The sequence below is a fragment of the Sturnira hondurensis genome, unplaced genomic scaffold (assembly GCF_014824575.4).
Source record: "Sturnira hondurensis isolate 20B ecotype Veracruz unplaced genomic scaffold, ASM1482457v3 Scaffold0004711, whole genome shotgun sequence".
Taxonomy (NCBI): Eukaryota; Metazoa; Chordata; class Mammalia; order Chiroptera; family Phyllostomidae; genus Sturnira; species Sturnira hondurensis.
This window is the reverse complement of record NW_028077342.1, coordinates 2,048,898-2,064,220: the sequence shown is the minus strand read 5'-3', so window position 1 is coordinate 2,064,220 and position 15,323 is coordinate 2,048,898. Positions and strand designations below refer to the sequence as shown.

General features: G+C 38.2%; 1 protein-coding gene across 1 annotated transcript in view; it reads left to right on the top strand.

The window, feature by feature from the left end:
- Nucleotides 1-2,764: 2,764 nt before the first annotated feature.
- The window catches only part of HEPH (hephaestin), a 74,020-nt gene continuing 61,461 nt past the window's right edge, over nucleotides 2,765-15,323 (top strand). The window contains exons 1-2 of the mRNA XM_037045988.1: nucleotides 2,765-2,951; nucleotides 12,711-12,916. Coding sequence (XP_036901883.1) covers nucleotides 2,922-2,951; nucleotides 12,711-12,916 — 236 coding nt within the window. The 5' untranslated portion in view covers nucleotides 2,765-2,921. The remainder of the gene's footprint in view (nucleotides 2,952-12,710; nucleotides 12,917-15,323) is intronic.

The following is a 15,323-nucleotide window of genomic DNA, read 5'->3' as shown; positions in this document are numbered from 1 at the left end:
TTTCTTCATTTTACAAGAGAGGAAGCAAAATCCCCAAAAGGCAAACTGACTTTTCCAGAATTACTGTGTTTTCTTTAATGGCATAATTAGACCTCAAAGCCAGGATGCTACAAACATTCCTTTTTTTTCCTGTGGATTAATACAATTTATTTTTTTAAGAATGAGAAAAAAAGAATTTAGATTTCTTTTTTATTGAAAATTTAAAAGTGACAATTCACTTTAGGGCACTTACTATGTGCCAGCCTGTCACTATGCTAAATATTTCATATGAATAATTATATTTTATTCCTTATAATAGCCCTATGAAATAGGTACTATTGTTATCCTCATTTTACAAAAGTAAAACTAAAATTTAGAAGGATTGAATACATTTTATGAGGTTGTAGAATCAGAAAGTGGCAGAGTTGGTATTTAAATCTAAAATATGATTATAATTTTCATGTTCCTAATAATATTGTCATATTGCAAATGTCTATATTGCAAAACAGTCTATAGTGATAATTTCCAATCTAGAGCTCATGAGTCAAATCTGACCTGCTGCTTGTTTTTGTAAATTTATTCTTATTGGTACATAGATATGCCTGATATGTTACATTGACCTATTTTAGTAGTTATGGCAGAGGCTGCAAATAAAATATTTACTAATCGGCACTTTACTGAAATAGTTTACCAATCCCTGGTCTATTGGTATCAATTTAAACTCTTTTTAGGTAATGAAAGTCATCAGAAATATATCCAGGATTTGCAGAAGAGGAAGGCACTATGTGCCCACTCAGTGAATTACTTAATGAATAATACAAACTCTGAAACCTGCCATAGCTGGCTTCCTGTAGCTTTCACTGTGTTGACTCAAATGTCTCTATATGAACTGCTTCTTGTTGTCTTTCATGAGTCAGAGCAGAGACCTTATCCTTTCCCCTCCCTGTCATAAATGCTTTAAAGCCTGGACTTGGATCCCAGTTTAATGGGTTTGGTCCTTTCCTTCCCTTTCTAACTTAAAGGTCCACATCTTTGCCAAGTGGTGGAAGAGGCAGATAACCCCAGTAACTGCTGTATCCCGATCCAACTTCACTCAATCACTGAGCATTTCTGAGAGCTGAGGCTGGTGGCTTTTCCATTGTCCCCACTGATGCTTCTACTTAGCTTCATGTGGGTTGCAGTTTACGCAGTAGCTCCTAAGTGTCTAGGCACCTTTAACCACCTCCAGGAGTTTATGACAGAGACTTTGCCCTACCAGCTCAGTCTTTGAAAGTCCTCCTCCCTGGACCCTGCCCCAGCCACTTTAAATTCAGGAAAGAAAAATGTGTTGAGCCTGCCTACAGAACAGCATCTGCTCGAAGCCAAGGTCTCCTCATCATAAAGTAAGAATACTAGGTGGTAGAACCACCATTATACTTGTCTCTTTTCTATGCCTGGGTCTGGTAGGTAGATGCAGTTCTTTCCAAAGATGCATGCAGTTCTCCAAACTTTTTCCCCACTCATTCTTTCCTTATATTTCACATCTTTGAAACCTCTTTCTCTTCTACTCGATATCAAGAATGTGCCTTCTTCATGGAATGCTAGACATGCAAATTTATAGAGCTAGGGCGGTCTGTAGCTAGCTTGGGGCCCTTGTAGGAATAAAATGACTGAGGCTCAGAAAAGAGAAGAGCCTGGGACAAGCCTAATATACTTGATTACTGCCAGAGCAAGCCAGCACTTGAACCTAGGTCACTTGTCTCAGGCCAGTGAGTTTTTTCACTACCTTCTCTTTCCAGCAGAAATAAGGATGGCCTTTGGTTTTAAACAAATCCAGATTTTAGTTTCACTCAGAAATTTTAGGGCCCCTTTCTTCAGTTTACTTTAAAAAATATAATATTTCCAATTCCTCTGGATCTTCTTTATTTTTAAGATGCTGACATAGTAATCCAGATTGTCTCCTAGTTGTATCCAGTCTCCTTTATGGAAAACTGTTGATAATACGGCCCTCAGATTTCACACTAGAAGCTGCTAGAAATGGCAGAAGCAGAGGTAACATATATTTAAAAAGTTATCTAGCAGTGAATGGTGGACAGTGGGTACTCAATAATGGTGAAGTTACTTCCTTCATCTCAAAAGGATTCTCAGTTTCTCCCCTAAGCAACACAGTATGGTAGTGTGGTGGTTAAGAGTCTAGACAGACCCAGTAAAATTCCCTATTTTACCTGCTAATTGTGTGACGTTGAGCAAGTTACCTTCTCTCTTAGAGCCCAATTTTCTTTCATTGTAAAATAAGGAGAATTAGTGTTCATTTCACAGGGTATCAGGACACTTAAATGATAGGATACATGTAAAGTAGTTAACATAGGGCCTGGCATGTAGAAAGTTGTTTGTTGTATTACCGGTTTTATTTTCCTTCATCACCAAGCAACCATGGCCTCAGGATAACAGGCAGGGCTGATAACTGCTTCATAGCAAGAAGGGAAAAAATTGGTATGGAGGGTGCTCTTCCTAAATCTAGTAATACTTAGGAAAGACCCCATTTCATAAATGGTGCTATTGGAATTCCTCTGTGAGCTTTGACTGGCAACACTGGCAGTGCATTCTCCTCCCCCTCTCAGCAAAGGCCAACTAGCAAGCTGCGATAACAGAAATGCAGCCCACCCCCTTGTAATTCCTTTTGAGATCCTAACCGGGATTTGGAAAACACCCGGATATGGTCAAAGAACCGTCCCGGGTTTTGTACCAAACCAGACCGGAACAAGACATTCCAGTAGATTAGTTTCTGGAAAGGACAGCACCCAGCACTACCCCCTCCTCCATTCACCCTATCCCAGTAACACTCGCCAGATTGGAGCCCTGGACTTAATTTATGAGAAAGGCCCTGTAACCCAGGATACTGACTGAACAGGGCTGGCATACTCACGCTGGGGTCTGCAGTTCAGCATCACTAGGCTGCTGACATGAATATAGAAGGGTTTTCTCTAGCAAAGGTAAGCTCTTTTCTCTCTTTCCAAACCCTACCTTACCTTCCTTTCTTTGTAAAAAAAACTTTTTATTCATTTCGGTTTAGGGGAGTCCTGGGCCAATGGAGAGAAACTAAGTTGCTAAAAAGTTAAAGGAATCTTGGCTGGGTGCTCAGGGAAGTTAAAGCGAACAATAGGCTTCTTTTGTTCCTGTCTCCAAAATGGCCAGGACCACACTGGCTTGACTGCTTCAGGGACAGTCCTGGAGTTGTAGAGAGTAGTTATTTTTTTCTGTTAAAATACTATGTTGATTTTCCATTTCACATGTTGAGAGGTTTGTTGACGTGATGGATCTGAGAACTACATAAATGAAAAGTTCAAACACTTAAAAACAACTACCTAGTTTTGTTTTGAGATCCAAATTGGCATACAATAAACAAATGATGGATGAACTAAGCTATCAGTTTAAAATCTAAATTATTTGTCACAGTGCCTAAAAACCAGAAATATTATAGCAAACATGGATTCAAATTCTGGATTTGCCAGTAACTGGCTTCTTGGCTTTGAGTAAATCCCTTCATTCCTCTGGTCTCAGTTTTCTATATGTCATGTTAAGTGGTTGAAAAAAGATGGTTTCTAAAGGTCTTTATGTATATATGAATCTATGATGCATTCAATTTTTTCTACTGGACATCTATTGCGTTCAAGCTTTTTGCTTGAGTCTCAAAACAATCCTTTAAGATAAATATCCCCATTTTCAGATGAAAAAAAGTGAGGCTCAAATAGTTGAAAGTGATTTGTTAAGAGGCTGCATAGCTGTTACAGGAAAGAACTAGGATTTGAATTCAGATCTTCTGATTACAAATTAGTATGCTTTCTGTGATACCAAAACTGGAGTGTGTGAGATAAAGTAGCTTCATTAGTACAAGTGGAAAATATGTAGTGAAATATTTTCCAAGGAACGGTATAGCAATGATAAGCTGGACATAATTACCAGGATGGGGAGTCAACATTCTTATGTTCCAGGACCAGGATTTCAGGTAAATCCCCTCCTAAGTCTCAATTTCATCACTTCTGACATCATAGGGTACAGTGATACTGATTAAAGAATGATATCAATTTTACTTGTAGTATCCAGAACCCTGTGTAGATTTTAACTTTCTAGCTTCCCTCCTAGTAAACAAAAGCCTATAGCCAAGGAAGGTGAGAAAATCCCCATTTGGAATGCATTTTGAGACACAGGGTGAAGAAAGAGCCAAAAAGCATTAAGAAAGCAGAGGACCAAAATGGATGGAGGCTTTTATTTTGTTGAGGTTGGAGACAGGACCCAAAATAGAGTTCCTGTGTTCATTTGAGTGAGCCTTTGCTTAGTATGAGCCTGTCCACCTCAGTCTAACACAACTGAGAAAAAGAGTGAGAGAGAGAGAGAGAGAGAGAGAGAGAGGGAGAGAGGAGCATTATCACATTAAAGGAACAACTTGCAAATTAGAAGGAAAACAGTGATGCAAATTGTTATGGATCATAGTAACCAAATCCAGGTGATGTTCGCATTACAGGAAGGTAGGGTAAAGATATGGAAAGCCTGATTTGTTATTGGCTGACTTTCACCCCAGACTGGTCTCAGTATATATTAACTATACTATGTCTAAGTCCAAGTAGAACAGAAATTCATTCTCTCTCGTGTGTGTGTGTGTGTGTGTGTGTGTGTGTGTGTGTGTGTCTCCCCTCTCTGTTTTCACTTTGTCCCAGGATTATGGCTCATGTTACCTATTTCACTTGTCATTTTATGTTTCCCTTTCATTTTTTCTTCAGTCTGTCCTTTCTCTAAGACTTCTCCTGTGGGTTCAGCTGAGAGAAAATACCCCTACCCAAGTGAAAAGTTTACACAGGGTTTTCGCATCCTTCATCTCATTTGATCATTTTAGTAAACTAATAAGGAACCAAAACCAGAGATTATCTTCATTACAAGATGAGGAAACTAAGGTTCAGGAAATAAGGTGACTTACTCAGTGTCATACAACTAATAAACAATGAGTTCAGAACTAGAATCTATTTTACTAGGGTTTAAAGTCTTTCAATTTTATCGTGAAATATCTAAATGATTTTAAAGAAATTTTATGGATTTTCTCTTTCTTCTGTTTTTCTTAATTATTACCTGAGGATATGTTTTTATTGATTTTAGAGAATTGTACACCTGAAACCTATATAATTAAAAAAATTAATCCTCACCCAAGGATATATTACTATTGATTTTGTTCTTAGAGAGAGAGAGGGAGAGAGAGAGAAAGGGGGAGAGAGAGAGATGAGAGAGAAACATCGATCAGTTGCCTCCCAACCAGGGATCAAACCCATAAGCTAGGTATGTTCTCTGACAAGGAAGTCAACCCACAACCTTTTGGTGAACGGGATGATGCTCCAACCATCTGAGCAACCCAGCCAGGGCTCTTTTTTCTGTTTTAATAGTTTATGAAAAAATCAAATTAAAAAATGACAATAACAACAACAAATACAGCTTTGGAAGGAATAAAAGCCAGTGATTAGAAAGAAAGAAAACTGCTAATATTTATCAGATGCCTACTAAGTCTCCAATTCTAGTTTTTCCAAACAAAACTGAAAACAGTACTCAAATTTAAGTTTGTTTGACTCAAAATTTCTGGTTCTTTTCATTATATCACAAAGAGACTAATCTCAGCCATATGAGACTGAGACTAATCTCAGTACCTGTATGCTTTGTATGTCTTACTGTAATATGGGAACTTTTGAACATGCATGTATTGTGGCTATACATAAAATATTAAAGTTCTTATATCCTGGCAAGCTTTCTTTCTAAAGCTATTTCCTCACCTAATAATAGTAATAATACTTTTAATAATAATAATAATAATAACACTAATAATACCCACTAATACTTTTTGATCACTTGTACACTTGACCACAGATTTGTATCCTATGCACTTACAGGTATTAATTCATTTAATCTTCATACTACTTGAGGAGTAACTATGTATTAATTTCATTTCAAAGATAAAATTCAATGGCTATAGAAGTGAAGCAATTTATCAAGTCATAGCTAGGAAAAGTTGAGTCAGGATTAGTTTAGGTAGTCTGATTCCAAAGGTTATACTCTAGATACAAAATGGAGAAGACAATCCTTATCTCCCAAGACTTTGATAATTAAATGAGAAGGCAGATATGAAAAACATACTGTAAAGTGGAACATGAAAGGCAACCGTCATTAGTCACATATGAGTGCTTATTCATTGTATGCTAAAAATATACACCATTCTCTTCTGGGAATATTTTCAGGGTTACTATGTGCTTCTCCAATTGTGAAACTCTTACCTGGGACAGTCTTCTCCCTAGATAAGTGAGTTCGTGCTACAATGGCCTTGCTGGCAAGTTCCTGAAAAAAAAGCTTAAAGGAGGTCCGTGTTGCATTCAGTCTTCCATTGAACCAAGGAAACATACTCCATATTGAAGGGTCTAAGGTATAGTGATTTGTTTGACCATATGTGGTACTACATGTAGGTGCATGTGAATGTACCTGTGTTTCATCAGTGAATGGGAATACTGACAAAATATGAGAACTAGAAAGTCTCTTTGAGAACTCTATATAAAACATTTTGTAGTTCTACCTTTTTTCATTTCATTATGTTCTCAAACATCTATGACACCAAAAAGGTAAGAACTATATAGTCCAGCTCTATTATTTTATATATGGGAAACTGAGGCTCAATAAGGTATAGTGACTTTTTAAAAAATATATATTTTATTGATTATAGCATTACAGTTGTTCTATTCCTCCCTTCATTCTCCTCCACCCTACACACGCCCTCCCCCCTTTAGTTTATGACCACATGTCTCAAGTTCTTTAGATTCTATATTTCCCCTACTATTCTTGCCCTACCCCCTATCTATTTTCTACCTACCATCTATGGTACTTATTCTCTGTACCTTCTCCCCCCTTCTCCTCCTCCCACTACCCTGTTGATAACCCTCCATGTGATCTTCATTTCTATGGTTCCACTCCTGATCTAGCTGTCCTCTTGGTTTGCTTTTGTTTTAGGTGTGGTTGTTAATAACTGTGAGTTTGCTGTCCTTTCACTGTTCCTATTTTTTATCTTCTTTTTCTTAGATAAATCCTTTTAACATTTCATATAATAAGGTCTTGGTGATGATGAACTCCTTGAATTTGACCTTATGTGAGAAGCACTTTATCTGCCCTTCCATTCTAAATGAAAGCTTTGTTGGAAAGAGCAATCTTGGGTGTAGGTCCTTGGATTTCATGACTTGGAATACTTCTTTCCAGCCCCTTCTTGCCTGTAAGGTCTCTTTTGAGAAATCAGCTGACAGCGTGATGGGAACTCCTTTGTAGGTGACTGTCCCCTTATCACTTACTGCTTCTAGGATTCTGTCCTTCATTTTAATCTTGGCTAATGTAATGATGATCTGCCTTGGTGTGTTCCTTCTTGGGTCCAACTTCTTTGGTACTCTCTGAGCTTCCTGGATTTCCTGGAAGTCTATTTCCTTTGCCAGACTGGGGAAGTTCTCCTTTATTATTTGTTCAAATAAGTTTTCCACTTGTGGCTCTTCCTCTTCCCCTCCTCTAATTTGTGACTAAAATCAACCAATTCTGTGAGCATCCTGATCACCAGTATTTTGAACTGTGCATCTGAAAGGTTGGCTATTTCTTGGTCGCTTAGAGTTATTGGCTCTGGGGCTTTGAGTTCTTGAGCCATATTTTGGACTGTTTGCACCTGTTATGTATGAGGAGTGGAGCCCTAGGTGTTCACCAGGGCGGGGCAACTCAGTCCCTGGGTTGTGATGCTGTATATGGGGGTGGGGTCAAAGAGGAGCAATGGCAGTCCCCTGTGCTGCTTCCCACCTCTGGGACCTGCATGGTCTGTCTCACTGCTAGCTCCTTCGCTGGTTTATCTGCACACAAATGTGTGACCACGGTCAGCCTGCCTCCTTGTGCCCTCACTGGGTCCGCCCTTTGCTACCCCACACCTGGGATCCATCCAAGGCTGCCTGGGCACCTGGGTCAGGGGATGTTTCCTGCCCGACCCTGCTCCGCTGCTGGCTCATCCCTCTTACTGGTCTGGTTGAATGGTTCGTTGTTGTCGGACTTCCCTATAGTTCAATTTTCTGTGTTTTTGCTGCGTTTTTGTTTACAAAACCTTTGTTGTCTTTAAACTTGGTTGTGGGAGAAGGCACAGTGTTTCTACCTATGCCTCCATCTTGGCGGAAGTCTCTGTATAGTGACTTTTTAAAAGTCATTCTGTATACCAGTGGCAAACTTGAACTAGAACCAACTGGTGGGAAAATATATGTTTGTGTCACTTTATGTCACTTTCGCAGTAGCTGTTCATGGCACACCTATAGGGCCTATATTATTGTGTACAGCAATAGATGCATAAAGACTTCTAAAACATGATGTTCACCCTCAAGGAGTTTATAGTCCAATCTGAAAAATAAACACAGTTCATGAGGCAGCTCATAGGTAGAAAGGTAACAATAATACAAAATTTGACTTAATGAAATTGGGTGGTATAGGGAGTAAGTCGTCCTTTAAGAAGACAGTGGTATGAAAAGGCTAGAGAGGACATTCCGGGGAAGTTAAGTTTTAAGTTAGCTCTTAGAGTAGAAATATAGAATGTAGGATATGGGAGAGACAGTAGCCAGGGGGGAGAAGGATGAAGAAAGACACCAGCAGTTATTGTCTATTTTGTTCTGAGCATTAATTATATTTTGTCCCTTTCATATAAGTTTTCAAATTTATTTCTTCAAAACTGATATTGTTATATATACTTAATAAGTAAGAAAACGGGTTCAGAGTAACTAAGTATTACCCAAGCCTACACAAGTGGTCAGTAGGAGATCCAGGTTTTAGAAAGAGAAACCCAAAAACACGTTCTCCCATATATCAAGGGCTTTCTGCCAAATGTCATATGAAGACTGGAGATCAACACTTGGACTAGTGCTGTGTGTAGAGGGGCCTTAGATTTTGTAGGGAAGTCTATAGGTCTGTTTATTAATCAGGATCAATATCTAGGCCTAGCTAAGGTAAATATCTGGGGATTTTCTATCCATATGTAAGTCTGTACATATGTTTGATTTTTAATTTTTGATTAATTGTCCCTATCTCATGTGCCCAGGATGAGGATTTAGTTAAATAATTTATATAAACTATTGAACATGGTGTTTAGCATGTTGTAATCTCTCACTAAATGGTAACTACTATCATTATTATCATTATGAATGATATTGATTAGATGTATTTTTGCCTATATATGAGCAAATGCATCTTTCTAGAGGTGATCAAAATGATATATACTTGCATGTTTCATAGTATATAAGGTTTTCCCAGATATGGTTATAATTATGGATGTATATGTGTTCTTTGTATATACTCACTTGAGTGTGCAAGTATATTTTCTGGAAGGTAGTATGGCATAGTGATTAAGAACATAGATGCTGTAACCATTCTTCATGGACTCACAGCCCAACTCTACCAGCTGTTAACTAAGTGACCTTGGGCAAATTACTTTACATTTCTGTTCTGCAGTTTTTCTTTCTGTAATATGGGGGTTATAATGGCATCTTCTCTGTAGTGTTGTTGTGAGGATTAAATGATTTAATATATGTAAAACACTTAAAATTGTCTGGCCTGCAAAGCACACATGACAAACATCAATATTATTATTGTTATTATTCTGAAAGTGACAAAGATTCTGTGTGACAATCTGGTTCTATATGTGGATGCAAGTGTGTACGGATATTCTTTTAGGTAAGATTTCATGTGCCTATGTGTATGTAAGTGTATGTATATGTATGTTTATATTATGTTGTCTGTGTTTCTAAGTTTGATTGTAGCTGTTTATTGTATGACTGAATGCTTCATCTTAGTCCCAAGAAGTCTAACCTCCTGGCTGATGTACTGAAATGAGACACTAGAGAATTAGTTCTTTTTTTTTTTCCAATTTTTTTATTTAATTATTTTTCAAGTACAGTTTTCTGTCTATTACTCCCATCCCATCCCACCCCCCATCCTCCCCCCTCCTTCCCATTTCCCCCCTTCTCAGTTGTTGTCCATGTATCCTTTATATAGGTGCTAGAGAGTTAGTTCTGACTCTGACTCAGGATTGTACCCATGAAATGAGTTTGTGCATAGCAGAGAACATTTCTTATAAGTTATTATTTCCATGACACACTCTCATTTGTTGTTTCATGTTTTACTTTTTGCTATTCACATGCAAAAAGCACACAAATGCTAAGTTTATAGCTCAATATATTTTAGCAAACTGAACACACTCATGTTACCAGTAAGTGGATCAAGAAGCAGAACATTATCCAGAAGCATTTCTTTTTTTTTAAAGATTTTATTTATTTATCTTTTAGAGGGGAAGGGAAGGAGAGAAGGAGAGAAGTATCAATGTATGGTTGCCTCTCGTTAGTCCCCTGCTGGGAACTGGCCTGCAACCCAGGCATGTGCCGTGACTGGGAATCGAACCGTGATCGTGTGGTTTGCAGGCCTGTGCTCAATCCACTGAGCTATACCAGCCAGGGCCAGAAGCATTTCTTTTTTAAAAATATATTTTATTGATTATGCCATTACAGTTGTCCCATTTGCCCCTTTGACTCCCCTCTACCCTGCACCCCCCCACCATCCCCCCCTTTAGTTCATGTCCATGTGTCACAAGTTCTTTAGATTCTATATTTCCTATCGTATTCCTGCCCTCCCCTCTGTCTATTTTCTACCTACCATCTATGCACTTATTCTCTGTACCTTCTCCCCCTTCTCCTCCTCCCACTACCCTGTTGCTAATCCTCCATGTGATCTCCATTTCTATGGTTCCGCTCCTGATCTAGCTGTCCTCTTAGTTTGCTTTTGTTTTAGGTGTGGTTGTTAATAACTGTGAGTTTGCTGTCCTTTTGTCTTTTATCTTCTTTTCGTTAGGCAAGTCCCTTTAACATTTCATATAATAAGGTCTGGGTGATGATGAACTCCTTGAATTTGACCTTATCTGAGAAGCACTTTATCTGCCCTTCCATTCTAAATGAAAGCTTTGCTGGAAAGAGCAATCTTGGTTGTAGGTCTTTGGATTTCATGACTTTGAATACTTCCTTCCAGCCCCTTCTTGCCTGTAATGTTTCTTTTGAGAAATCATCTGACAGTCTGATGGGAACTCCTTTGTAGGTGACTGCCCCCTTATCTTGCTGCTTCTAGGATTCTCTGCTTCATTTTAATCTTAGTGAATGTAACTATGATGTGCCTTGGTATGTTCCTCCTTGGGTCCAACTTCTTTGGGACTCTTTGAGCTTCCTGGACTTCCTAGAAGTCTGTTTCCTTTGCCAGACTGGGGAAGTTCTCCTTTATTATTTGTTCAAACAAGTTTTCCACTCATGGCTGTTCCTTTTCCCCTTCTGGTACCCCTATAATTCGGATGTTGGAACATTTAAAGATGTCCTGGAGGTTCCTAAGGACAGATCTCCTCATCTTTTGAATTCTTGTTTCTTTCTTCTTTTCTCTTTGGTTGTTTCTTTCTTCCTTCTGGTCCACTCTGTTGATTTGAGTCCCAGTTTCCTTTCCATCACTATTGGTTTTCTGTGCATTTCCCTTCATTTCAATCAGTTTAGCCTTCATATGTTCCTTTAATTTGTGACTAAAATCAACCAATTCTGTGAGCATCCTGATCACCAGTATTTTGAACTGTGCATCTGAAAGGCTGGCTATTTCTTGGCCACTTAGAATTATAGGCTTTGGGGCTTTGAGCTGTCTTGAGTCATAATGTTTGGTCTGTTCGCACCTGTTATGTATGAGGGGCGGAGCCTTAGGTGTTCACCAGGGCTGGGCGACCCAGTCGCTGGGTTGTGACTCGGTTTGGCTGAGTGGTTTGTTGTTGTCAGAATTCGGTACAGTTCAATTTTCACTGTTATGGCTGTGTTTTTGTTTCTAAAACTTTGCTGTCTTTAAATTTAGTTATGGGAGGGGGGACAGTGTTTCCACCTACACCTCCATCTTGGCCGGAAGTCCTCCAGAAGCGTTTCCTCTCTTCCTTTCCTAATGACTGATTCCTACCTCAAGGATAAACACTATCTTGCCTTTTAGAAGCATAGATTATTTTTGCCTGATTTTGTTTACATAAATGAAATAATAGAGTATGTATTGTTTTGCATCTGATTTATTTCTGCAACATTTTGTTCATGAGAGGTATTTGTATTTTCATGTGTAATTGTAATTTGTTTATTATCATTGTTATCTAAAAGTCTACTGTGTAACTAAAACACATTTTACTCTTTCATTCTGGTGTTCATGGACATTTTGGCTGTTTCCATTTTCGGTCTTAATAGACATTCTAGAAAATGTCTTTTGGTGAATTCTCCTTTGTTTTAAAACACATATCTTAGGGGATAGAAGGTGGCAACAATGAAAACAGAGGTACAGGGAGAATTAGAGACTTGATTCAGGTACTAAATGAGTCAGTGACCCAATCAGGCTTCTGGTGCCTGTTTCCTGATTCTTGAGCCAAGGTAAAGAAACTGGATCCAGATTTCTCTTTTGAAGGAAGCAATGCATAATTATCAGTATAAGTGACTGTTTAACTTTGCCCTCCAAAGTCCAATGTGTACAGATGATTGAACACTTGTTGAACTGAAAGTAATAAGGTAAGGTATAGATTCTAGGGTAATTCATTTTTGTTTTCTCAGTCATTCAATTTGGCTCTTGCCTCTTTAATTTCCAGACACGTGCAAACTCGCTTTGTTCTCTTTCTTGCATACCAGGAGCTATTTATTTGCCTGTTTCCCAGAGTGATGTGGGCCATGGAGCCAGGCCATCTCCTCTGGGCTCTGCTGTTCATACAACCATTGTGGCTCCAATGGACTGATGGGGCTACTCGAGTCTACTACCTGGGCATTCAGGACGTGCAGTGGAACTATGCTCCCAAAGGAAGGAATGTCATCACGAACCAGCCTCTGGAAAGTGACACGTAGGTTCAATCTCTTGTGGAATTAGAGCTAGACTTGGGGGGCATCCTTGAGGTCAGGAGGTAGCCTCTTGAAGAACTTTTTTCAAGGTGCGTTAGTAGTCAGTTACTGATCTCTCTGGAGCATACACTTAGGGGCATGTTTGCTGAGAATAAGGCTAGTTGACTCAAGAGTCAGAATTCCATGTGGAATCTGCTCTTCCAGCATTTTTAAGGTCCTAATGGTAATTTCATATTTCTTTGGTGCTGAGATGATATCCATAATCATATTTAAAAACTAGTTCTTTATCTTTAAAAAAAAGAAACATAAAATATATACAGTGTTTGTTAGGTATGTGTGGTAGAAATATACTAATTTCAGATATGTAAAAAGGAGTAAAAATAAAGTCTTAAAATCAAAGAAAGAACTGTAATAGGTATCACTTGTGTAATACTCTGCTTGTGACGGGCACCATACTAGACATTTACATACTTAGTGTTGCCTAATTCTTACAAAAGCTCTAGGAGGTTAGTCCGAATATCCTAGTCTTTTAGGTGAGAAAGTTGAGGGTCAGGGTCATCAAATAACTCAAGTCCCACAGCTAATAAATGTAAGAGCTAGGATTTGAACCTGGGTAAGGTGGATGCAAAATTGGTACTCCTCTCACCATTTTACTTCTCACAGACCCCACAGGATTAATCTTTTCTGTTGTTGTTGTTGTCTTTTGCTTTATTTTTGTCCTAAATTATTTGAAGGAAAAAATCTGGGGAAGATATCAAAGGAACACTACTTTTTCAAATTAAAGTATAATTGGCATACAATATTATGTTAGTTGACCTAGAGGGTATTATGCTAAGTGAAATCAGTTAGACAAAGACAAATATTGCATGATTTCATTTATGTTTTGAATTAAAAAAAATCAAAACATATGAACAAACAAAATGAAACCAAAAACAAACTCAGAGAAACAAAGATCAAACTGATGATGGGATTAACAACCTTTTTTGATTTTAGAGCCTTGCAGATGCTTCAAAAATATCTCTTTTTAAAAAGTGAATGAATGTTTTAAAGAATCGTTTCTGATCGTGAATCACTTTCTTTCTCTAAAGCCTCAGTTTTCCAAAGTTCACTGTAACATGTCAGAGCTCTCTAGGGAGAATTAAGTAAGAAAAAAAGCTATTTTTTAACAAATTTTTCTAGCCATCTAGTTTTGAAGTCACAGACTCTTTGTTTTAAAATCATCCTTGAGGGATAACTTGTTATCCCCAACCCCAATATTATGAAGTAATAGTTAACATTTATTAAGCTTTTACTATTTTCAAGGCACTGTCCTAAGCTCTTTATGTATTTTAATATTTTATCACTAGCAACACCTGTCCAAGTTTGGTATTGTGATTATCTCCATTTTGCAGATTGGAAACTTGTGCACAGAGAAGTTACATAAATTGCTCAAAGTCCCACAGATTTGGAAGTGGTAATATCAGCGTTTAATTGAACTATCCTGGCTCCAGACCTTGATACATTAACCATTTCACTATAAAACTTCCCATATATAGCAAAGTGATACTAAATCAGGCAACATGGGTAAGGAGTTGGTCACTTAAAAGGAACAAGTCCTTAGAAAATTCCATACTGTTTTCCATAGTGGTTGTTTCACTATAAAACTTCCCATATATAGCAAAGTGATACTAAATCAGGCAACATGGGTAAGGAGTTGGTCACTTAAAAGGAACAAGTCCTTAGAAAATTCCATAGTGGTTGTACCGTCTGCAATCCCACCAACAGTGGACTAGAGTCCCCTTTTCCCCACACCCTCTCCAACATTTGTTGTTTGTTTCTTTGTTTATGATAGCCATTCTGACTGGTGTTAAGTGGTATCTCATTGTGGTTTTAGTTTGCATCTCTCTGATAGCTAGCGATATTGAGCATCTCTTCATGTGTCTCTGGGTCCTCTGTATGTCCTCCTTGGAGAAGTGTCTGTTCAAGTCCTTTCCCCATTTTTTAATTGGGTTAGTTGTCTTCTTAGAGTGAAGTCGTGTGAGTTCTGTGTATATTTTGGAGATTAAACCTTTGTCTGAGATATCATTGGCAAATATGTTTTCCCAAGCTGTTGCTTCTCTTTTTATCTTGACACTGTTATCCTTAGCCATGCAGAAGCTTTTAATTTTGATGAGATCCCATTTGTTTATTCTTTCCTTTATATCCCTTGCTCTAGGGGACGTATCAGTAAAAATACTGCTGCGTGGAATATCCGAGATTTTCTTGCCAATGCTCTCCTCTAGGACTTTAATGGTTTCATGGCTTATATTTAAGTCTTTTATCCACCTTGAATTTATTTTGGTGTATGGTGTAAGTTGGTGCTCAAGTTTCATTTTTTTGCATGTAGCTGTCCAGTTCTCCCAACACCATTTGTTGAAAAGGCTGTCTTTA